At 42.8% G+C, this 24773-nt stretch overlaps 1 protein-coding gene across 1 annotated transcript in view; it reads left to right on the top strand.

Annotated features, from left to right (window-relative positions):
* The window catches only part of EPB41L3 (erythrocyte membrane protein band 4.1 like 3), a 91736-nt gene that overhangs the window by 64173 nt on the left and 2790 nt on the right, over positions 1 to 24773 (top strand). Inside the window, exons 12-19 of the mRNA XM_068993849.1 lie at positions 2618 to 3181; positions 8231 to 8284; positions 10486 to 10521; positions 11257 to 11448; positions 21173 to 21295; positions 21877 to 22260; positions 23049 to 23180; positions 24452 to 24550. Of these exons, the coding sequence (XP_068849950.1) occupies positions 2618 to 3181; positions 8231 to 8284; positions 10486 to 10521; positions 11257 to 11448; positions 21173 to 21295; positions 21877 to 22260; positions 23049 to 23180; positions 24452 to 24550 (1584 nt within the window). The remainder of the gene's footprint in view (positions 1 to 2617; positions 3182 to 8230; positions 8285 to 10485; positions 10522 to 11256; positions 11449 to 21172; positions 21296 to 21876; positions 22261 to 23048; positions 23181 to 24451; positions 24551 to 24773) is intronic.

Genomic DNA, 24773 nt, shown 5'->3' with positions numbered 1-24773 from the left:
GGGGTGGGAATTTCCCCTGGGGTCTATAGAAAATACTTTTGGTAAGAACGTAACAGTGACTTCTGAACAGGCAGATTGGCAAATGTATCATCATTCTGTTTATGATAGAACATCCCAGTAACCCAGTGCACATCCCTTTTCTTAGGGTAAGATTAACCTATTTGCCAAACTCAAAAATAAAGACAGGACATAACAACAAGGATATCTGGCTCATTTTAGCTACGAAAATGTGCATTGTTTTAAATTTCGTTTTCACACACCTCCTTTTCAGTTAAGATGGGTTTTAACTAGGTCTTAATCAGAAGATGATGATATACTTGAAAACCAGTGCGTCCCATGATTTTGGGAAGTTGCCCAGGCTAACATTCCACTTTCAGGGATGTGTAAATAATATGAAAGTATTAGTCGCAGTCGTGTCCGACTCTTTGTGACTCCATGGACTATAGCCCACCGTGTTCCTCTGTCCATGGTATTTTCCAGGCAAGAATACTGGAGTGGGTTGCCATGCCTTCCTCCAGGGGATCTTCCTGATCCAGGGGTCAAACCCAGGTCCCCTGCATTAGCAGGCAGATTCTTTATCTTCTGAGCCACCAGGGAAGCCGAATAAGATGAAGTGCGCTATAAAAGTAAATGACTTGTCCTTTGCTCCTGAAATGATCCACTCCTACTTTATTGATTTTAAAAGATCAGGGATTTGTTTACGTGAGATGGAGCCCTAAGCCGGTGTCACTTGGTGCTGTTTGTGCCACTGGAGAATAGAAAGACAAAGGAGACTGTGGCTGTCAGAGTCAGAGCGCCGTGACCCAGATGCCTTCTGAGAGGCTGGGGCCCAAAGCTCCTGCTGCAGTAGCTGTATGCTGCCTCCATCCCCCCACCCCTGCCACCGCAAAGCTGTTTTTAAAAACCACTCTTTAAAAAAAAAAATTAAAAACCCACTCTAATCAGCCATGTAAAAGATTAAGCCATAATTTCATTTTTCTCCATCTTCAAAAAGGAACACAGCACTCTTTTTATTTTTTTAACCAAAATGAAAGTGTGTTACTGAAAACAGTACTTAAACAACTGGTCTCTGATTCCTTTGAGAGTGTGTTTCCCCACTGATGATCACCACCGGTGACGGGGCAGCCTTCTGAGGGCGGACAGCAGTTCTTAACTTTTGCATTATCCTCAGTTCAATGAGATTTGTGCAGGGTCTTGTGTAAGATACAATGTTTAACATCAAATGTGAGTATTAGGAAAAGACATATTTGTCTGAAATCAAAAAAGAGACACTTCTGCATTGTAGTAGGTCCATGCTATCATTTTATTTGTGCCTTTTCTTCCCCTCTGCCTCTATATTTACCAAGTCAAGGTTGGATAACCGCCACAAAGCAAGCTGGGTAGTGTCCATGCTATCAGGACACTAGGCAAAAACACACATGTGCGTATATACATGCGCACACACACACACACACACACACACAGTGGAAGTGCGGTCATCTTCAGGCTCCAGGTGGCCTTGTCTTGAACTCCGTGGTGGCAGCAGCCTCTACACTGGACCCCAGGTCCTGTTTGGCTTTTGTCTACTTCCTCTCCCCTCACCCGCCACCCACCCTACCGCCTCGCTCAGCAGTCTCCCACCACCTGCAGAGAAAGCTGGCTGTGGTCACAGAGACCATGGGACCAGGGAGGGTGTGAAGAGCCTCACATGCCCACAGAACCCTGCCCAGCCCTCCCTGGGAGCAAGCTCACGGTGATGCTGGCCTAGATCTCCCTCTTAAGGACTCAAACCAGGCAGATGAAGCACACCACTCCTCTGCTAAGAAAATGCAGAAGACTGGGAAATTGTGTCTTTCTGTTACTTATGGATCACAAATAATACAAAGTGAACATTGATAAACCACATCACAAGAAAGCACAGTCTTTTTGGCTAGTTAGCTTATTGAAACCACTTCTTCAAGCTCCTCCGTGTACACCATGGGTAAATGGAGCCAGAGGAGGAGTTTTCAGAAGAGCCTCGGTTCTTCACGGAGACTTTGTGTTCCTACTGTGTTCACTATGGATTTCTTACAGATAGGAATGGGGCCAGAAACTTCTTGATTTGGAAACCCACCTTGTTTTGGCTATCATTGAGTAACCAAGGAAAGGTGATGCTGGAGATTTTGCTTTAAAGGACTGCAAATTGGATTCACTGTCATTTTAATCCAGTTGAACCTTCACGACAGACCTAGTAGCCGGACATCAGGAGAAGTTATTGAAAGTCTTGGTTTTAAGTTATCAGAGTTATATTTTCTCAGCATCCTAACCATTCATGGAGTTGTTGGTCTAAACACAAGTTTTGAATCGTATGAAACATGTAGATATTGAGATTTCCCACAGATATCTTCCCCTCCAACCTTTTTTTAACGCCTACCCTATGTTTGGCTTGAGGGTCTAATGGGGAAAACGATGCCCTTTGTGGGAGCATTGGCATGCACCTCGAATGCTTGAAGATTCCTGAACGATCCCAGTGCTGAAATTCTTGTTTTGACGATTTTATATCGGTACCCATAAGAAAATTAACTAATTGCAGTTTTCTTTTTGTCCTTTTGCACCTCTGTTCGCTGCTTTCTGTCTCTCTCGCTGTCCCTCACATCAGTCACCTGGGCTTGGCACCAACTCATGCCCCCCGCTCCCCCCATCAGCCCACCGTCCCCCTGCATCCCCCACAGGGCTCCGCAGGAGGTGTAAGGAGAACGGGCAGCCCCCGCCGGGGGTCGAGCTGGCCCGAGAACCCTGGTGCCAGCACGGGGAGCCCGCCTCGGACCCTGACGGCCGAGGGAAGCCGTGCCCGGGGGACCGCGATGTGGCTCTCGGCTACAAACCGCAGCCGGGCAGAGGGGCCACCCTGTTTTCCTTCTCCCTACAGCTCCCTGGGTCCTTCCCCTCTCTCCTGGATGACGATGGCTACCTGTCCTTCCCCAGCCTGTCCGAGAGCGCCCTCCTGCCCCAGAGCCTGCAGCATTATCTCCCCATCCGCTCACCCTCCCTCGTGCCCTGCTTCCTCTTCATCTTCTTCTTCCTGCTCTCCGCCTCCTTCTCAGTGCCCTATGCCCTCACTCTCTCCTTCCCTCTGGCTCTGTGCCTCTGCTACCTGGAGCCCAAGGCGGCCTCCTTGAGTGCCTCACTAGACAATGACCCGAGTGACAGTTCAGAGGAAGAGGTGTGTACCTCGGCATAGAACACACGTCCCTGTCATGTTTGGGGCTTCGGTCCGAAACAACTTGGTAGACGGCTGCTGCGATAGTGGTCCTCCTTTCAGAGCCTCATTTACTGTCTGTGCCACTCCGTGCAGAGGTTTTGTGTGCCGGGGATGCACCCCCCCAGCCCCGGGGTTAGGCACAACACCATGTGGACGCAGCAGGCTAAGCCCGGCCAGAACCGTGCTGCCACCCACCGCCTCCTGCGAGTGGGAAAGGACTCAGCCACGAGGCAATCATACATAAATAACCCATGTGCTCTGTAGGAACTCAGGGGCAAATAAAAGGCTCTGTTTAGTTACCGTTCAGTGAAGGAAAGGACACAGAAGACAGATAAAGTAACTTTTCAGCTAGATGAGGTGAGGTACCAAAACGTGTCCTGATGCATTGATGCTCTGTGCTGATACGCACCCGGTAAAGGATGCCCCAGGTGCGGGGAAAGGGCACCGCCCTCAAGGGTGCATCACCACCAGGGTGGCTTTCCAAGGTTGTGAGCACCTCCCTCTCCTCCCTGGAGGTTCTGAAATGCCCCCACCACTCTTTGACGGTCATTGCCAGACTGTCCTTGTGACTCCCGGAGGAAAGTCCAATCCTGTGGTTGTGTTGAGTCAGAAAGACAGTCTGGAGCCATTTAAAACACCCAGTGACATTAGTCATTGGCAGGGTCAGAAACAGGAGCAGAAAGAGCTGAAGTTGAAAACAGCGGTTTTCAAACATAGTTGGGGAGAGACTCATTTTAGGTTTCTATACACCATAAAAATGGGCTGAAATTCCTTGAGCACCAGCAATGCCAGATCAGGTATTGGGAGGCAAGCATGCTGTCAGGCCAGCATGAGCCCCAGATCCACCCACATGGGGACAGTCTAGTAGGTGAGCCTCTGGGGCTGGCAGCCAGGAAAGGACTTGAGCCTTCCACCTCCATACCTGAAAGCGGGCTGACCCCCATCCCTCATCCAAGCCACTGGGGGAGGTGACGTGGTAGCTGGTAGTTTTTCCTTTTAATTGCTCCCCTTCCCACCACTGTACTGGCATGTGAACAGCCCAGCGGTTTCCCTTTGTGCAGCCTTCAATAGACGCCAGGGAAAAGTACAGAAGCTGCCAAAAGGCCTCTGGCTGACACCCCTCCTCCCCCGCCCCCACCTACACCTGCCCCCAGCTCCTCCAGCAATTCTCTCCCCACAAAACAAGGGTTTTGTGGCAGGAGACAAACTCGATACACCTAGCAGTTTAAAAAAAAAATCACAAAGCAGCACTTTAAAAAGGAAAGAAAGTCTATTCAGGTCTGTGCTCAGCTAGAATGATAATTCCAGCACACCTGTGAGTGTATAGCATTGCGAGGTGCGTAAGCATCTATATTTAGTGGTATTATGACCATTTCTTTGCAGCAGCAGGGAAAAAATGGTAATGATCTGAGAGATGTTCTAAAGAAAAGTTTAGTCTTTCAATCTGATATTGCCTAAGAACCCTTTATATGACTTCGATCCAAATCTTATCTGTTATAGAACTATTTTCACACATGGAAAATATTTTAAGAGAAAAACCGCTCTAAATCCTAGGCTTAAATATCTGTTTCTCACAGTAGAAGCATTATCAAACAATGTAGGTCTAAACGTATAGCCTTTTAAGAACACAGTATCTTCTACAGAAGCTGTTTGTACTATTAACTGGTTTCCAACCTGGACATCATCTATTCCTTTAGCAATGGAGTTAGTCATCCAGCTCACAGAAGGCAAAAAGATTGCCATTTTATGTTCTTCTGCATTGTTAAATAACTGAACTTCTATGTAGCCAACCACACAGATCTTGTGCCTAATCCAGGGTATACATCTTGTTGTAATCAGTGCATGAAAATTAATGTTCCACTTGGGCATGTCTGCGTTACATCAGCAAAACAAATCACAGCACTTAGTCCTCGCAAGCTGGTGGCAGCGTGGCTGGCGTGTCATAAACCCTCCTTGTTCCTGCAAACCCCTGAGACTGTGAACCAGCTCTGGCCTCGGCAGCCTTCCCGGCCACCCATGACAGCCTCCTGCCACATGACCTTGTATTTGGCCATCTGTTCAGTGTCGCCTCTTAACCCCAAATGTTAAGAGCTATGTGCTCTGGTTCAAGCTGAGCTAGAATACTCAGATGTAGGTCATTCCGTTAAAAAAAAAAAAAAAAAAAACTCACCATTTGTTGGCACGGCCTGTTTTCTTCCCTGGGCCTCAAGCACTTTGGCAGCAAAACCGGGTGACTTTGTAACATACAGTTCAGCTCTGTCACTTTCGTTTTGCAAAATCACTAATGACTGGAACGCTTTTTAAATATTTTGACATCCCTGCTTACATTTGTCGCGTGTGGCCGTGGCTTCATTAGTCCCAGACCTTCTCAAGAGTGAAATCCAGTGTAGAGAGTTGTAAGCCTTTCAAACTGTAGAGCAGTTGGCCAGTTTTTTCTTTTGTCCTTCTAGAATTTGGCTCAAATAAGGAGGGGCTGAATACTAAATCATCTCCATCTCTCAAAAGATATAAGATGAACCTAGTTCACCATAAATTGTGTGTCAACTTGTGAAGAATTTTTTGATGATGCCAAAAAAAGGAAATGGATTAAATCTGGAGGAAAAGATTGGTCACCTGATTTAACATTTTAAATTGTGTAAACATATCATATGATAGTCGATGGTGCACCACACACTTTGCAGTTTTACTTAGTCATGCTCAGTTGGTCAGTCGTGTCCAGCTCTTGGCAACCCCATGAACTGTAGCTCACCAGGCTCCTCTGTCCATGGGATTCTCCAGGCAAGAATAGTAGAGTGGCTTGCCATTTCCTTCTCTAAACAGTTGCTATAAAAGTTGTTTTATTCAGCCTTTATGACTTCAGTCTTTAATTGTTTATTGATCAGGTACTATGTTTGTTGAATGACTGACTGACTAGGTTCTAAGTAGAAATTTAAAGGAGCTTAGATGTGGCCTAAGCTACTATTTATTTGTGTATACCTAGGAAAAATAACAGCAATAATTGTGAAACATTGGGTTGGCCAAAAGGTTTGTTCAGATTTTTCCATAGCATGTTACAGAAAAACTCAAACAAACTTTTTGGCCAACCCAGTATTATATTCGTAGCAATATTTAAGATTTCATAGGGATTTTTAGCTCTGTGTGTGTCGGGTAATATATAAAGGCTTAGTATCAATTACCTGATACAGTTAGGGCTATTAATTTCCCCATTTTCCAAGAAGGAAATGGGAATTAAAATATGAAACATTCACCTCATACCGCAGAGTTAAATAGCAAGAATTAGAGCTGGTGTCATTCTGACATGAGACCCCTCCCTCTTATTATTAACTGTGGTGCTAATTCCAGTGCCAAGATGCTTGGAATGCTGCTGAAGTGAATTCTAAAGGCATAGGGGGAGTAACATAAGGGGGAAGAGAAATACTTTGAAGAACGTTCGAGGCCTTTGACACAACTAGTTAGCCCTCTGAACTAAGTCATTCTTACTTGTTCTTGAAAGCCTAAGGTTTCCTTGAGTTGTTCCGTACCTTTCAACAACAACCTGCCTCTGTCTTCTTAAATCAGACTGGCCATGCCCTAGACTGTCAGTTGAAGCCATGCTAATGCGCCAGCAGGGATCACCTGATAAGAGAATTAATAGCCACCCACCGCCAGGTGTTGCCAAGATGGTTAGGTCATGACAGCTGTCAGTGTGGTTTCTTTACCAACCTATTGGAAAGGGTTTCCTGCCCCGCTTAGGCACGGGAGCATGTTGCCAGGATGGAGACTCAGGTGCCCAGGGCAAGCGTGAGCTGACAGTTCTTTTCTTTCAGGAATATAGGAATTGAAAACTTAGGAGCAGGTCAAAAAGTCAAGCCAGCCAAGATTTGTGTAAACTTAACCGTGCCCCAGCCCTCCCTCTTGATAACCCATGGTCTTTGCAGTGAAAGGTCTGCAACCTTAGAACCCTGAGTTTTGATTGTCGTTTACAAATTATTAATCACACAGCTTCATTCAAGGGAATTTTAATAGTTGCTAGTTTCGAAGGGAAGGTCAGTTGATATTATGTGAGATGTTTAGGTCTCCATTTCAATGGCCGTGGCTCTTCTCTCCTCCAGAAAAAAAAATTAATAAAAGTGTTTGTTCTAAATCATAAACATCTATAAAACAGATTAAAAGTCAGTCCTGAAATTCCTATTGTAATTCTCTTGTGAAAACCTAGGCTCTGTAAAATGCTGTGCTTTGTTTTATTTGTTTCCAACTAAATGTCTCTCTCCCTCCCTCTCTCCTTATTTTTCATCACTATGATTATTATTTGCTTCATTTGAATGTTTATTTTGGAACAAGATATTCAAATTCCATACTTTTATATACCTCTTTCTATTGGAGGGTGGGACAAAGTAAACAATATGTAGTCTTAAAAATATCTAGTTACCAATGCTGCTTGCAAGTTAAGTCACACTTTCCATACGTAAAACATAGGCCGGAGTCACTGGCATGTGCTTTTCATAATTAAAGGGTAATGCAGATAGTCTGATGGTCTTAGAGGAATGTAAATTATCAAAATGATATAAAAAATGAGGGGCTGAAAGTCCAGTGACTATTACGGTAGCTTTTTATTTAAATGTACTTGTTTATTTACCTTTCAATTGTGACCTATTGCACTAGAATTTTTTAAAAATATATAAATTGCAATTTTATTTGCATTTAACAGTTTTAGGTCTTTCTTGGGGTTTCTGTTAAAAGGGCGGGAGAATGACGCAGCAGCAGACATGGCACCCTGGCTGACGCACGTCCTGCGGTTCAGGCGGGCCGTGTGCTGCTGGTCTTCCTCCGAGTGTCTCTGCTGATGGAACCTGGCTCTGGCCTTCCTTTGGCTTTTGTTTGCACCTGCATTCTTGTGGGAAGGTAGTGCAATTTTACAGGGCACAGAGAAAGGGACTGGGCTCTCGGACCTGGACATACCCGCTTTGACCAGATGATTTGTTTTCTCTTCCTGCCTTTCTCCTGGAACCTGATCACCTCTGCCATCCACAGACGGACAGTGAGCGCACAGACACGGCAGCTGATGGGGAAACCACCGCTACTGAGGTTGGTACTCTAACTGAAGGGCTCGGCCGGTTGCCTGATGAAAATGCTCTGAGGGCTAGCTCTGTGTTTATTAGCAGCTTGCATTTAGCATTTTGGCATTTAGAGTGGAGAGAAATGCTACCTTAATAATGGGAGTTTAAAATATTCTGCCGCCTAGACTGCTGGTTCTTAAACTCTGGCCTGCATCAGAGTCACCTAGAGTTTTCTGTTCGCGTTCAGAAGAAGGTCTGGGGTAGGCTTAAGAATTTACATTTCTAACAAATTCCCAGGTGACAGTGACTCTGTCGGTTGTGGGGTTGCATTTTGAGAACTCTTGGCTAAACTGATAATACATTTTAAAAAATGTATTCCCTTAACCCACAAGTTTAAGTATGATAGCCATAATAGGAGGGGAAAAATATGGGGGGACGGTCACAATTAATTTAAGTAGCTTGTTGACTGAATACAAATACATTTTAAAATCCTAAATGGTCAGAATGCTTATTAAAATTATAATACTTCTCTTAACTCATTTTTTGTAGGCTGGATATAGTCTAGGTTACTCAAAAGAAATGAATTCCCCAGGGAAGAGAAAATTAGCAAATTACTGTTAGTACTTTATGGGAAAAAAGAAAAATTATCATATTGACCAGTGATAGGAGAGAAACTGTGCTATTATTTAACTTTATTAATTTTTAGGGTTCATTAAATATGTATATGGCTTGTTTTTTAAATCTCTATCAGCAACTAATTAAGATATCTGTAAAAAAACAATATTTATTTCTAGTAATGGAAATCAAGATGTTCATTTCCTAAAGTGCTAACAGAACTTATTTTTCACTTTGCTGTAGTGTTTACATTAGGTTGTTTTTTACATTATCCAATCATAATAGTTTCTAGTTAGGTATTTAGGAAGAAGTAAAAATAAGTAGTATTTACACATCATTTCATTGAAAATATGCTCAGGAAAACATTTCAAAATGGAGTTTAATTGTTTTTTTCCTTTGGAAATGCCAGAATTCAATTCAAAGCTTGGAAATAATCATTTGTTAATTTAAAGATAATGCTGGAGAATTATTAGCAGTTTCTTTGAGGCAGTCACATATAAACTGATTACAGTATAATCATTTTCTATGCCAAATATCCCAATTGCATCTTAATTTTGTGAGAATTAGTTACAGGTAGCTACTGATACATTCAACACATTTCATTGTAATCCTAACGTATGCTATAAATGAAAAATATTTTACTGATACAACTTTAAATTTTCTAGCAGTTTTAAAATTTGTTTGTATTACATTTGAAGCATGCAAGTGAAGACATGTAACATAGATAGATTATGCATTTTAAAAATAAAACGAAGAGCTATGAACCCACCACCACTGTAGAGTCAGCATGCCACCAGCCCTCTAACGCTTTTTATAAATACTCCCTCTTCTTTTTTCTGGAGCTGGTTGTAACAGTAGTGCAGAGTGGGGCGTTCAGGTTAGACAGTCTAGTCCCCATTGAAACCAGACAGACTCATCTTGAAGGCAGCCTGCTCCAGTATCACCTGCTTCTCATCCATAACTTCACTCTGGACCTCCTCTTGTGGTTGATTTTGGACTTGACGGAGGATTACTTACTTATTTATTTCAATTTTCTTAGTTACCTGATATCAGCCTTCTCCTCTTCCTAAATTTGTTTAAAAGTATGTGGGCTTAACAAATTCAAGGTTTAAAGAAATGTTTGAATGTGAGAACCTTTGTGTTAAGTTCTTTGTGCCTTCTCTAGTCTACAAATTGGGGATCATAATAGCCAACCTCATAGGATTATGGTAAAAATTGACTCAGAGAGAGCACTCATCATTGGGTATTCATAGCCGTTTGGTGAATTTTAATTTTGATGTGGCCTCTCACACTTCCTGAACCGTTTCTAATGTAAGGACAACCCGTCAAGTCCTAGCTGTCACCTCCCACGCAGGGTGTATGCTTGTCATTCTTGGCAGTCTCCAGGTTGAAGCGTCCAAGACCCACCGAGCAAGGAGTCCTTTGCTTTCATCATCTTATTAAGCTTCATAATTCATAAGAGAACATTGTGGTTCACATATAAGAAAGAAATGTCCTCCAATGTAAGCGTAGACAAGTGTCCCCGCGTAGCTGGCTTATCTAGACCCCATCCTTCCATCTCAGAGTCGATGGCATGGTAAGACTTTATCTCCCACTCTTTCTTGATGCTGGCAGTCGGACCAGGAGGAAGATGCAGAGCTCAAGGCACAGGTAGAAACTCAAAATGGAACAAAAGCCAAAAAAAAAAAAGCAGCGTGCGATAAGTCACTGTTGGTCTCCAGTGTTCAGATCTTCCAGCATGCTCCGTGGCGGTGACCGTGTGTTGATGCCGTGCGCAGGGTGGCACTTGTTTTCGTGACTTATCATGTCCCTTACCTTTCCTTTCTTTTCCACTTTTTTCAGAATAGTCTGATTAAGCGAATAAAGGGTGAAAATGTGTATGTCAAACATAGTAATCTTATGTTAGAGGTTGGTATTGGTATATACCAGTGCATGCTCGTGTGTGTTGGTATTCCTCCAGGGGCACACCTGTGGGCTCGTACCATGATGCATGAAGGGTGTGTTCTCACCTGTGACTATGTGCGGTTGACTTCTCTGCTTCCTTTGATTCCTTCCTATCTCCCCAGATGTAGATCCCCTTTCCTGTGTGTGTATTTATTTTAATTCTCTGGTTCCGTGTGAATTACACTCTTTACAGTTGACCTTTGAAACTTTTGATTTTTATGCTTGTGTGATGTAGATTTTGTTTTCCCTCGCTTTTCCTTGGAAATATCACATTTTCACCAGAGTGTTTGTGGTAGTGTCATGAACCCTGATCAGAATTTTTTTTTTTTTTTTGACTACTAATGAGATAACGACCTTACTTTTAAAAAGAGAGCGAGCACGTGCGGAAAGGAAATCAAGTGTAAAACGTTGACTGTTGGATTCTCTATGTTCTGAATATAGGAGCTAGATAAAACCCAAGACGACCTGATGAAACATCAGACCAATATTAGTGAGCTGAAAAGAACCTTTTTAGAAACCTCCACAGACACTGCCATCACAAACGAGTGGGAAAAGAGGCTTTCCACCTCCCCCGTGCGACTAGCCGCCCGGCAGGAGGATGCACCCATGATCGAGCCGCTGGTACCCGAAGAGGTCGGTATTCAGGCATCAGGTTGCACTCGTCTTCTGTTCACTAGTGTCGCTCCCCTACAGGGTCTTCAGGGAAGGGATCTGGAAGACTTCTGAGTATAGACTCTCACCCCTTGTCTGTGTATAACCTGTAAATGGTTGGGTGGCCAGGGAGTGAGTAGTCTCATCCCATGGCGCCTTGGAAGGACACTCTGGTGCAGGGCTGCTTGTTCTAGATTGCACAGCTAAGAGACTGACCTATTGTATGAATTAACTCACTGTCACTTTTTCTGAATGTACTTTCGCTGCCTGAAGAAATGCCCTGAAGGCCCATAACTGTTTCTCATCACTTGCAAGATGAGGCCTGTTGAGATGGTCTGATGTTTGACTGAACATTGTTCTGGAGTTGATAACATTTCAGGACATATTCCTCTGGGAATACTATACCAGCCTTTTACTGGTATTTGATTTTTATTTATAACATATATATACATATAGTTTTTTAAAAACCGGTTATTTTAACTGACATATATAAACATTTATATTATGATTTATAATCAGTTTTTATTTCATTTTTAAAAGGGAAAGTAAGGGCCAGATTTTTGTTTATAACATATATATATGCAGTTTTTAAAAACTGGTTATTTTAACTGATTTATATATATAAGCATTTATATTATGATTTATAATCAGTTTTTATTTGATTTTTAAGAGGGAAAGTAAACACCAGAGGTCTTTTTGAGTAAGAGCTTTCCACATAGAACGAATACTCTCTTTAAATGTTCAGCGAGAAGATTCAGCTGGTGTGACTTCAAGGCGCCCCGATGTAGGACCCAGAGCGGCAGTGGTACTAATCTGACTGTAGACTAGCAAACACGTCATCTTTCTTTGTCTGTCTGTCAAAAGAAGTCATTTTAAAAATCAACTTCTTTCTAGCATCACATTGATTAACTTCTTTCTTACCAAGATTCCTTTCTTGAAAGACATTTGTCCAGGAAGATGGGATAGAACAGAATAAAATTAAAACTTAGGTCTTTATGGTAGAAAACTCCTTTTTAAGCAGGAGTCTATATGCAATGCTTAGATATTAGTCATTTTCTAAACTTCCTTTGAAAGCTATTTATCTAAAGTGACCACAATCATGACTTTCTTGACAGTTCCAGTCCCACTTTTTAAAAAATGACAAGGTGTTATCTCCATTTCAGTCATTTTGAAAAGGGCCTTTTTATGCAGAATAAATGAAAAGTCCGGTGACCAAAATATTCTTGTACCATTGGTGGTGGTGGTGGTTTAGTCACTAAGTCGTGTCTGACTCTTGCGACCCCATGGACTGTAGCCCACCAGGTTCCTCTATCCATGGGATTTTCCAGCCAAGAATACTGGAATGGATTGCCATTTCCTTCTCCAGGGGATCTTCCCAACCCAGGACTCGAACCCAGGAATCAAACCAGGTCTCCTGCATTGCAAGTTTCATTCAGATTGTTTAGAGTTTCACCACAAAAAGTTTCAGATTTTCCAGATTGATTTAAATATTTTAGTTCCTGCATTAGTAAGACTGTCATTCATGAGTTATGGTCAGATTAGTTTTATCATCATTGATCAAGTTTGATTTACCCTATTTCTTTTTTTCTTATTAATTTTATGGGGCATTTTTAATTGGAGGATAATTGCTTTGTAATGTTGCATTGGTTTCTGCCATACAACAGTGTGAATCAGCCATAACAATACATACAGCCCCTCCCTTTTGAGCCTCCCTTCCACACCCTACCCCATCCCACCACTCTAAGTTGCCACAGAGCACCAGGAGCTCCCTGTGTTTTACAGTAACTTCCCAGTAGCTATTCTACATATAGCTTACCCTATTTCTATAAGGGCTGGAAATAAGGAAGGACACATTGGCTCTGAAGATGACCGATACTGGATTAAGTTACAAAAGCACAAAATAAATTGCCACTGAAAATGTCAAGCCTCTCTTCCTCTGCTGTCACTTAAGGACTTGGGAGGTAGCAGGCTCTCTGAATGGAGGTTCAGGTAGTTTGCTTGGAAAAGTTAGAGTGGTGATAATAAACCAGGAACTGTAGAAGTCTAGGCCATTAGACTAGTAAAATAAAATTTTTTCACTTATTAAATCCTCTAATTCTTAGAGAATAGCATTGATGATCCCACCAGGCTCCTCTGTCCATGGGATTCTCCAGGCAAGAAAACTGGAATGGGTTGACATTCCCTCCTCCAGGTGATCTTCCTGACCCAGGGATCGAACCCGTATCTCCTGCATTGCAGGCAGATTCTTCACCGCCTGAGCTACCAGGGAAGCCCATTGATAAATCCAAAGAACTTTGATGACTTGAAGAGGTGATGGTTGGAAATACTGAACTTGACATGGATATGGCTGCATGTCCTTGCCTTGTCCTTGTTGATGCAGAGAAACTACAATAGACCTAGAAAGGATTTTTTTCTACTAAAGGATTAAAGGATGGAGGAAACACATCCTCTGCAGAAGAGCAAGTGCTTGGTTTCCATAGCCCAGGCATCAGCAACTGATTTAGTAACTGCGTTTAAGTGTCTGTTAGATGAAGACTTGCTGGATGTAAAGAAGAGCTTCTTAAAAACAGGGTTATCAACTCTGTTATCAAAGGGGCTCTGAGAAAGCAGCTCTAAGTAGCCTCAAGTCCCAGAAGAGTGGTCCTTCCTGGGCTGGGCAGTCAGGGCTGTGCCCACTTCTCTTGCCCTGGGGCCTTTGATCTAACACTCCTCCCCAGTAGGATGACACCCAGTTTACACTCATTTGAGGGCCCCGAAGACAGCCCTAAGAACTACCCTGCAAGTTCTTATCCTTTAAATTCTTCTTCATTTCTATATTCAAACTTAACATGGCTTTCATTATTGGTTGTGTGAAAAGCACAAAAGATAATTGTATTCTCCCAGCCAGCTAGGCATATGCAAAGCATATTTGTTTAAAAACACGTAAACAGAAGATATTCATCTTAGAGGCGAGGTATTTTTCTAGATAAATTACTCATTTGATTTTACCCGTTCGTTTAATGTATCTCACTTTAATTAAACAGTAATTGGCCAGTTTTAAAAAGAGGTCTAATTATTTCTAAAAGGTATTTAACTTAATTTTTTAAAGTGACATCTCAAAGTAATACAATTTGTGTCAGAAGGGTAAAGGAACTTTGATTTAGTGACCCCAAGCTTAGTTGGATTTTTTTTTTTTTTTTTTTTTTTTGGCAATCTCAGTGATACAGTGTTGTTTTGGAAAGATAATATAATGACCCCTGATTTTTAATGAACCATCTTTTTTCTTTATCTATGGTGGTCGAACCCTAAGTAAATCTATTTTGCTACCAATTTATGAACAATTAAGCAAATTAGGGGTTGGAAATAAAATGAGTTAGTAATGGGATCATATTCTTAGAATATAATGTATGTTTAATGTAAAGTGTGAATTTTATTGCCAGTTGTTTCGCATTTCAAATGTTTGAGTTCGTAGTAGACAAGAGGCCATAATGTCCCAAAGAAGCAAATGATAGCAAATCCTCCTGAACTTTGTAAAACAGACAAACCTGCGCATAGAGCCCATGGAATGGAAGGTAGATGGATGAGATGTGAAGGGTGTCAGGTACATCTTCTGTCCACAGATATGTCCCATGGCAGCCTTTTTGTGATGCAGTCACAGGCCTAGTCCATATCAGGGGAATAGTGAAAGTGTTAGTGGCTCAGTTGGGTCCGACCCTTTGCGACCCCATGGACTGTAGCCCGCCTGATTTCTTGATCCATGAAATTTTCCAGGCAAGAATACTGGAGTGGGTTGCCATTTCCATCTCCAGGGGATCTTCCTGACCTAGGGATTGAACTCTGGTCTCCCACATTGTAGGCAGATTCTTTACCGTCTGAGCCACCAGGGGAATATTCCTTCATGGTTATATGAATACTGAGAATTTCCACATTCTAACCACAGTGCAATACAGGCTAACACGTATACATTGCCAGTGCTGTCCCCTTTTCTAAGGTGGCAGGCAGTTTTACTGATATATAAGCTTAGCACAATCAACCCTCCCTATTCATGGATTCCAGATTGTGCACATTTCACCTATTCACTGAAATTTATTGTAATCCTAAAATACTAAACATTTTCATGATAATTTGCAGACAGGTGCAAAGTGGTTAAAAGATAAACAGTTGCTCAAGGCATCCTCAGATAAGGCTCAACAGGTAACAAGTCTCAGGTCTGATACTGTAAGCACGCATCCTTTCCATAGCCTGTTGAATGCCACGTTTCTGCTTTTTTATGTTCTTGTTGGTGATTTTCACTGTCTAAAATGACCTCCAGGCACAGCACTGAAGTGCTCTCTAGTATTCCCAAGTACAGGAAGGCTGTGATATGCCTTATAGGAAAATATGTGTGTTAGGTAAGCTTTGTTCAGGATTAAGTTACAGTACTGCTGACTGTAAGTTCGATGTTAATGGATCAATAATATATATTAAAGAAGTGGTCTTTAAACAAAAACACACATAAAACAAGGTTATGCATTGATTAGTTGATGAAAATTTCATGACCAGAGGCACCCAGGAACCTGACCCAGTCTTTCCCCTAGGAGCCATGGTTCAGCATTCACTAGTCCAGTGTTCACTGATTCAGTGTTCATGGCAACTTTATAGACCATAATTGTCATGAATACCTAGAATCAGCTCTCTTTATGCATTTTTCTGCTTTCTTGTCCAAGTTTACTTTTGCTATTCAGGTCTCAGATGGCCCTTAAATTGGGCACAAAAAAAAAAATCCATTCACCATGGATCATCTATACATGCTAGAGAGAATCATCTTTATTATCTGAATCTGACTTCTGTGACTTTGCATTTTGACTTTGGGGTGCAACTCTGGATGCATATTACAATCACCTACAAGACTTTTAAACTACTGATACCTGGGTTCTGCATCAGAGTCTGATTTAATCAGAGGTGCACCTCACACATTACTCTTACTTAAAAGCTCTCCACAGAATTGTAATGCACAACCAAATTTGAGAACCCTCAACCCAAGCAGAAATGAAAGTCACAGCTCTATAGAGACCCTTATGAGCGAGTAACAGCTCTGTGAATTTTGCAGGCCACTATAGGGCCTTGTGTCCCAATTATGACATAGACATGAATGTTTAAGTAACTAAATGAAATAGAGTGTGCATCTGACTCTGTCTTGAAAGTGAAGTCACTCAGTTGGATTCGACTCTTTCAGACCCCATGGATTATATCCCACCAGGCCCTTCCATCCATGGGATTTTCCAGGCAAGAGTACTGGAGTGGGTTACCGTTTCCTTCTCCAGGGGATCTTCCCTACCCAGGGATCAAACCCTGGTCTCCCGCATTGCAGGCAGACTGTGTCTTAACCCCTAGTAAAGGTCTCAATCATTAGCTTTTCTTTATCAATACCTCTTCACTTCTCTTTAGTCAAACTCACTGGGTTGGAGTCGATCATGCATAGCATTAATGGTAACATTTGTCCCCTCATGTTACCCTTTTCTGTTACAGGGTATGCACAGTTCTGAGTGCGGACCATGTGGACATTTTCAATTACAGACACAGACGTTGTTAAAATTAGTTGATGTCAGATAACAGGATATGCTGAAAACCACTGTTTTCCTGCTGCTGGGTCTTTTTTTTAAGCTTTCATCCTAGGAAAAACATTTGGCTCAGTGATTATAATTAGAAGCCTAGTCTTGGTATTCTGAAAAGTACCTATAATTTCAACCTTTCCTTCCTGTTTCTTATTTCTGTTGGAAAAAGAGGCTCTGATTGAAAGTTTAAAGCATAAATCCACATTTAATGATTCCACAGGGTACAGTTTGTCTCTTCCAATATCTTTCTCCAAAATGGGGCAGGACAGAATTTTTTTTCCCCTTCAAAACGTCTTCTTTGTTCCTTATTTAAAAGGAGCATCTGAGAGCAGTGCTATCAGAATCTGTCAGCAGGCCCTTCTAAAGAACACTCCAGATGCTCCTCTATAACCTTTTGCAGGAAAATGATTAAATAGAGTACTGAAAGCTTTGTAAACACATACACAGGAATTTTAAATACCTCTGATAAAATTATACTGTTTAACAAACAGCAAGAAGGTTTATTTTCAAAGTTCCATTCATCTTGATACTCTGAACTCTGTTACTATTTTTAAATTGCTTCACCAAAATGTCCTTTCTATCACTATTCTGTGGAGTTTTATTAGTTTTATTAGCCTGTACAGAGAGACAGGCTCAGTAATTATTGTATTGTCCCTTGAATTATACATTTTTAATACTAAAGAAAGAAATTAAAATAGATGAAAGGAAAATACCTATTTTAACATGACATAATGCAGTGTTTTTCTTAAGTTTATATGTTAAAGACGAGTACGATTTGAAGTACTTAATTCTTCACCAAGATATTCTGAAGCTGACTTTTCAGAATTACTCACCATGTTATAAAAGTTCAAATAAAGCTATAATCTTGAGTATATTTTATGTTTATTTGTAGAATAAAGACCTCAAGCTAGGCTGGGTATTTCAGATTAGTAGGGAATACAATGATCCATATTCCCTTCCTCTGCGTCAGGCAGCTCTTCAGTGCAGAATGTGATGAAGAATTTGTCAGAAATGGAAATGAGGATTTATTCCCAACTTATTTTTTTTAATCGTAGCATTTTCATTGGAATACTCATTTCTACAGTATTGCAGATGACAGCCATATAAACACCTATTGAGACGCCAGGAAGTCCTTTATTCCACTCTTGCATGTTCTATGTTTGTAGAAATGAGAAATGTTTGAGTTCTAAAACCACCAGAGAGTCACAGAATAATCTGTTTCACTTTGGAAATAATTATTCAACTTTGACATTAATTTTCCAAATTAACAGACAGTAATTCTTCTGGGGAAAAAAAATGAATGACTATTATATGTGTAGCACAAGAAAAGAGCTCTCTTCCTAACTTGTTTTTTTGGAAACTGTCTGCTTCCTCCTCTCCCATCCAACCCCCTTTATTCAAACAGACTGAAGAAGAAAGGGAGATTTCAGAAAAGGTTCTATTTTTGCAGCAAGGAAGCTCTCCATTCTTTGAGTCTCAGGTAAAAACCAAACATTAAGGAATCAGAGGGAATTGCTCCTCAGATTTCAGTGTCATTCAAATATCTTTAGTTTTTTCTTTCTTTTTAAAATTTACCTTGCGTGCCACCAAGGTAGGTATATCATTTTTGCCTAGATTCCTGGGAGGGAAAATAGGGAATTTTCTTACTATTTTAGTTATCCATTAGCCATCATTTCTTTGTGGCCTTTGCTTCTCAGTGATTATGTCTGTGTTTGGTCATTGAAGCATTATGATTATAGTTTGTAATGATATTACTGGGCCTTTTTGCTGTCTCTCTCACCCATAGAGCCATGGTAATTCAGATGACCTTGATTGACTTTGAAAGTTCTGAACTTTTACTGGTTTTCCCACTAGCAGAGTGTGACACAGAAAATTCAGGAAGGAGACTCAGCAATCTCTGTGTTTACCTCTTGTCAAATCATTTTCCAGAAAACTGTCCCGTCGACCCTAGAGGTTACTTTTCAATTCATTTCATTTAATCCAGCACCAGTCTGTAGATGGATCTGTTATCTTCTTTCTTAAGCCCCGCCCCCTCCAATTTTAGCTTCAGGCTTTCAGGCAAGGATAAATAAGAAAGTAAAAAACATCCGAGATCAAGATGTAAAGCAAGGCATTCCCCTGCTCTTGGCTTGGTTTCTCTTCCCGCTGTAACCTGTTAGACTAAGTCACCTGCTAACCTCTCCATAGGCTTCCCAAGTACAGAAGTTTCATAACTCCCATTTCTTCTGCCTTTTTGGAACTAACACTAAGGAAAGTGGCAAAGAAACTCCTGAGACAATGAACTTTGGTTGTAAATAAGTTCGGAACAATGTGCAGACAAGTATAGCCTATTTTTTTAAGAGGCTCTGAACAATGTGCTAACGGTGGGAAATAGTTCATTACCATACCTGGAACACAAGTGCACTCAGTATTTATGGATAATAAGTGCTAGAGTGGATTCCAGCACCCATATAAGGAAATATAATTCACAAACACGGAAAATGATTTTCACAGAAGTTTGTGGAAATGCTGGCACGTACTTTGTGAGAACAACAGATGTGAAGTGCAGTGTTCTATTTCGCATGGAAAACAGTCTTTTCTGTGTCCACCTAAGTAAAGCTGAATAACATGTACAACAGCTTCAAAAAGGTTTTATAATCTTGAAATACAAAATGACCAGACATTGAGTATAAGATCAGATATGTTCCTTGCAAAATTTACCACTAAAATATTTCAAGAAATCTGAAATTGCAGGTCTACAATAGATCATACTCTGAGTTGAAGGCTAGAGTTATCAGATGAGAAGAGATTGCAGCTGTAATTAATAGATCACAACCCCTGCCCTGGACACTCACCTCCCAGACTGAGTGTAGCTCTCATCTAGATTGCCTTTTTTAGAGCATTCTTATTTTAGAAATGAAATACCATCAGAATTTCTAATTTAGCTTTTATATTTCAAATATAGGGCACAGAGGATTGGGTTATTGTAGACAAAGTGCCCACTGAGGTAGCTGATGGTGATTCGAAAAAGACTGTGACGTACAAGGTGGTGACCTTGAGCAGTAGAACTGGTGATATCCCCACCGACCTCTTAGGATCAAGCACCGTGAAAGTGCAGAGCTTCGAAGACTTGGCCCAAGAAATGCACTTGAAGGAAGAGAACAAGCAGAAGATATACACTCTCGGAAAGTCCTATGACACCGTGTCAGGAAAAATTGTCACGATGACCGGAAAAGGCAGAGAAGGCGAGAAGGTACTGTCGCCCTCCACTGTGGAGCGGGGACTGGCTGAGTCCATAAAGACCCCCCTCGTCCTGGCCGAGTTCGAGGTCCTGGGAGCTGTGGCCGAGGACAGGGCCAGGAGAGGGGCCGAGGTCCACACCCCGAAGCGGAGGCTGTCGGAGTCGCTGGCCCCCATCAAGGAAGCCGAGTCCCGACGGCAGAGCCCAGAGGACGATGCTGTGGGGAAAGCCCAGGTGCCCAGGAGGGATGCTGGCCTGGAGGGCCCACGACTGGGCCGAGCGGAGCCCGAGGCTGAGGCCTTGAAGGTGGGGCCCTTTGGTCCCCGCAGGAAGAGCCTGTCCGAGTGGAGGTACTCGCAGGAACCGGCCGTCACTGTCGCCACTGCCCGTTATGTCGTCACCAAGTCGGCCGCATCCCGAGTCGTGGTAACCGGGGCCGCCTTCGGGCCGCCGTTTCCGATTCCAGCATGACTGTTTGCAGAGGCAGCCCTTCCACCCCAGCCTTTCCGTTTCTCTGGCTGTTTGGCTTATGTTGAGAGCCGCCAACCCAAGCTTTTTGGTTGTTTTCATGGTTAAAAGTCACCACGCGGTCCGACGTGCACCTTGAGACACCTGCCGTTTTATTTCAGCTCTTGTCCCCGAGGTGGGGTGGTGCTGCCGGCCTTGCGGGGCCAGGAAAGGATCTGCTTCACCCAGCACCGCCCCAACCCAGGAACTCTTGTCCGCTTTCCCGAACCAGAGCCCCTGCTCACCCTGATGACTGGCTGTTTTGAGTTCCCCTCCTTTCTGTAGCTCCCGCCATCCCTCACCCTGGGTCCTACACCCACCGTTGTGTCTCACTGGCTGTGAATGTGTACATGCCCACGTGTGTCCCAACCACTGTGCCTGACTCTCCATTTCTCTGTTCACTCAGACCAAACAGACCTCTGGTGAAAAGCTCATGGACGGCTCAGAAATCCTCAGCTTATTAGAGTCCGCGAGAAAACCGACAGAGTTCATAGGCGCGGTCACTTCCACTTCTCAAAGCTGGGTGCAGGTGGCCGTTTGTTTCCATGCCCTGTGTCTCTGCTCTGCCTTTTTGCCTTTTCTTTATGCCTTTTTGATGTGTGTGTGTGTGTGTTTTCTATCCAGGTGGCTTTGCCTTGAATACCTGAGAGGGTCTTCACTTCCACCCCTCTGTGCCTTCCCCACATATACATCACATGTCTTCAGTTCCATTACAAGAACATACTTCAGATGTTCAGAAAGTAATCTTGCTGACACATTTTAACAGCATTTAATTTTTAAAGCATCTTACGTCATCTGTTAGGTCTGAAGAAGCCGCCGAGACTGATAGGCATGTGCCCCCATGCTTTCGTTTTGTTTTGATTTTTAAATTGCATTTTATACCGCACTCTTTCTTTTGCAACATCCCAGAGGAGCAGCACAAGTTTGAGTGTGTGTTTCGGGGTATCAGAGATTCTGGTGGGGGGAATGAAAGCTAAATTATACTTTCTGTAAGTGCTTCTGGGTATAAGCACGGATACCCCAGTGAGTGGCTTCTTTTGGTTTTTTTGCCTTTTGACCTTTGCTTGGTGGAAAGTCATACTGACACCACAATTTTTTTTTTCCATGCAGAAAACAGAAGTCAAGATGGAGTCCAGCGATACAGAGACAGAAACAGCCCAGCAACCCCAGCCACCTAGTGTGGAGAAGGTTGTGCAGGAAACGGTGTTGGTGGAGGAGAGACATGTGATGAATGTGCATGCGAGCGGGGATGCTTGTTACGCAGCTGGAGATGATGCAGACACTGCGACCCAGGCAGCACCTGCTGATGCTTCTGGCACAAAAGGGAAGGAGGGCTCAGCTCTTTCTGAGGGGGCAAAGGAGGAGAAAGGGGAGGTGGCTGATAAAGTTGTTGTGGAGCAGGACGAAATGGCCACTGTTTCCTGTGAGCCAGAGGAGGAGCAGAGTGCAACCATCCACGTTTCAGAAACTTTGGAACAAAAATCTCATTTTGAGGTAACTAATAGTTAATATTCCTTGTAGCACTAAAGCAACTCCCTAAAATTTAGTTAAGTGTAAAGGCGGGGCTACGTGTTGATAATTTTCTTCCTTTTCCAAGAGCAGTTTGTTTCTCCTCTTAACTGCCTTCTTGCATGGCGACTGTGGGTCTCCGTGCTGGTTTCCATCTTTGGGATCACATGCAAACATAGATAATGATGATTAATAATCTACAGTTCCAGGAAATGATTCTTACTGTTGTAATTAATGTAATTGGCAGTAAACCTGGGAGATGCATGGCCAGCCAAGATATTAGAAAACTTGATGGATCTATTTCTGATCAGTGTACTTATCCAGAAGGGCCACAGCCAGGCTTGCCCAGGCACCAAGTGCTAGAGTTTATTCTTTCTTTTCTTTTATTGAGATCTCAGAAGTATATATAGGCAGGGGTGGGTCAATGTCTTATTACTTGCTCCTTTTCTCTAAGAAGTTATATAATAAAAGGCTAATTTATGGTTTTTAATCTATTAAAATTAGTTCTTGAGATAGAAGAGAGGGAATATAAAAATGTGGGTGTTTTTTCAATTTGCTTCAAAATGTTTTCCTTTACCTGGAACATTCCATATGAATTCTGGGAGACTCACATATATCTGTTGTATGCCTCATTCCCCAACTTACCCCCATGTAAAACATAAACATTTATTTCATACTAACCTGTGCTTATATAGCCACCAAGAGGGGAGGGGGAAAATATATGTGTCTGTGCAAAATTTAAGAACCACTCTGCCTCCTTCCCATTGGTGTAGTCTTCAACTGTGAAGACAGAAACCATCAGCTTTGGCAGCGTTTCACCAGGAGAAGTAAAGCTAGAAATTTCTACCAAGGAAGTGCCGGTAGTTCACACAGAAACAAAAACCATAACGTATGAATCAGCACAGGTAAGACAGTCTATGAAGCCCAGAGCCCTGGCACCTGTTTCACCCCATGCATGCCTTCGTGCACCTACGTGTAATTAGTGAAAGTGTTACTCAGTCATGTCCAACTCTTTGTAACCCCATGGGTTGTAACCTGCCAGGCTCCTCTGTCCATGGGATTCTCCAGGCAAGAATACTGGAGTTGAGTAGCCTTTCCCTTCTCCAGGGGATGTTTCCAACCCAGGGATTGAACCCAGGTCTCCCCACATTGCAGGTGGATTCTTTACCAGCTGAGCCACAAGGGAAGCCCAAGAATACTGGAGTCGGTAGCCTATCCCTTCTCCAGCAGATCTTCCCAACCCAGGAATCGAACCAGGGTCTCCTGCATTACAGGCGGATTCTTTACCAACTGAGCTATGAGGGAAGCCAAAATGTAGAAAGAGGCTCAGAAATCTCATCTCCCTCACTGTTTTGATAAGGAAAAGCACTAGTTCCACCGGCCCCTGCTTACACTTCTGAAGTCCTGCTTTTTTGTGTTTTTGTTGTTTTGAACAATAGTGACCATTTAGTAAGCCTATTATGTACCACATACTCTACAAACATCCCACATAAATCTCATAAATAAGGCGGTGGTGGTGATTCAGTTGCTAAGTTGTGTCCAACTCTGCAACCCCATGGACTACAGCACACCAGGCTTCCCTGTCCTTCCCTGTCCACTCTCTCCTGGAGTTTACTCAGACTCAACATCTGTTGAATCAGTGATGTCATCCAACTATCTCATCCTCTGTCGTCCCCTTCTCCTCCTGCCTTCAGTCTTTCCCAGCATCGGGGTCTTTTCCAATGCGTCAGCTCTTTGCATCAGGTGGCCAAAGTATTGGAGCTTCAGCTTCAGCATCAGTCTTTCCAGTGACTATTCAGGGTTGATTTCTTTAGGATTGGTTGGGTAGAATTTTTTTTTTACTTTTAATTTGGCCACACAGCACAGCTTGTAGGATCTCAGTTCTTCTTCCAGTGATTGAATCTGGACCACTGCAGTAAAAGCATCTAATCCTAACTGCTAGACCACCAGAGACCTCCCAAGAAGGATTTTCTTATATTTTTATCTTTTGAAGTCCTGGTTTTAATGATAGTTCACAGCGGCCGTGTTTGGTCCAGCCTAGAGTCAGTGGCAGCTCTCAGGGCTATCAGGGAAGCACAGTGATTGTGCAGATAACTAAGTCATCACCATGCCCTCAAGCAACAGAGCAGGCATCCTGGAGAGGTAATGTGTCGTGTCTCCCACTTGGCTTGCTTAGGTCGATCTCGGTGCTGACTTGGAGCCAGGTGTGCTCATGAGCGCGCAGACCATCACATCTGAAACCACCAGCACCACGACCACCACCCACATCACCAAAGTAAGTGGACTGGGAACAGATCCAGGGAGGTGTCTGTGCAGAACCCCCAGGTTGTGCTGCACCTGCAGGCACCTGCATGAATACCAGGATGCCAAGCACTGCCTTGGAGCTCTCACAGCTGCTGTTTATGATGCCTCTATCCTCACCTGCCGAGTTCTGCTTAGGAACATGCATTCAACACCCTTGGCGTAGCACTTAGCTCCATTGCTTCGCATATGACAGA

The sequence above is a fragment of the Capricornis sumatraensis genome, chromosome 21, assembly GCF_032405125.1.
Source record: "Capricornis sumatraensis isolate serow.1 chromosome 21, serow.2, whole genome shotgun sequence".
Lineage (NCBI taxonomy): Eukaryota > Metazoa > Chordata > Mammalia > Artiodactyla > Bovidae > Capricornis > Capricornis sumatraensis.
The sequence above is the reverse complement of the archived record's forward strand: the minus strand, read 5'-3'. Positions and strand labels throughout refer to the sequence as shown.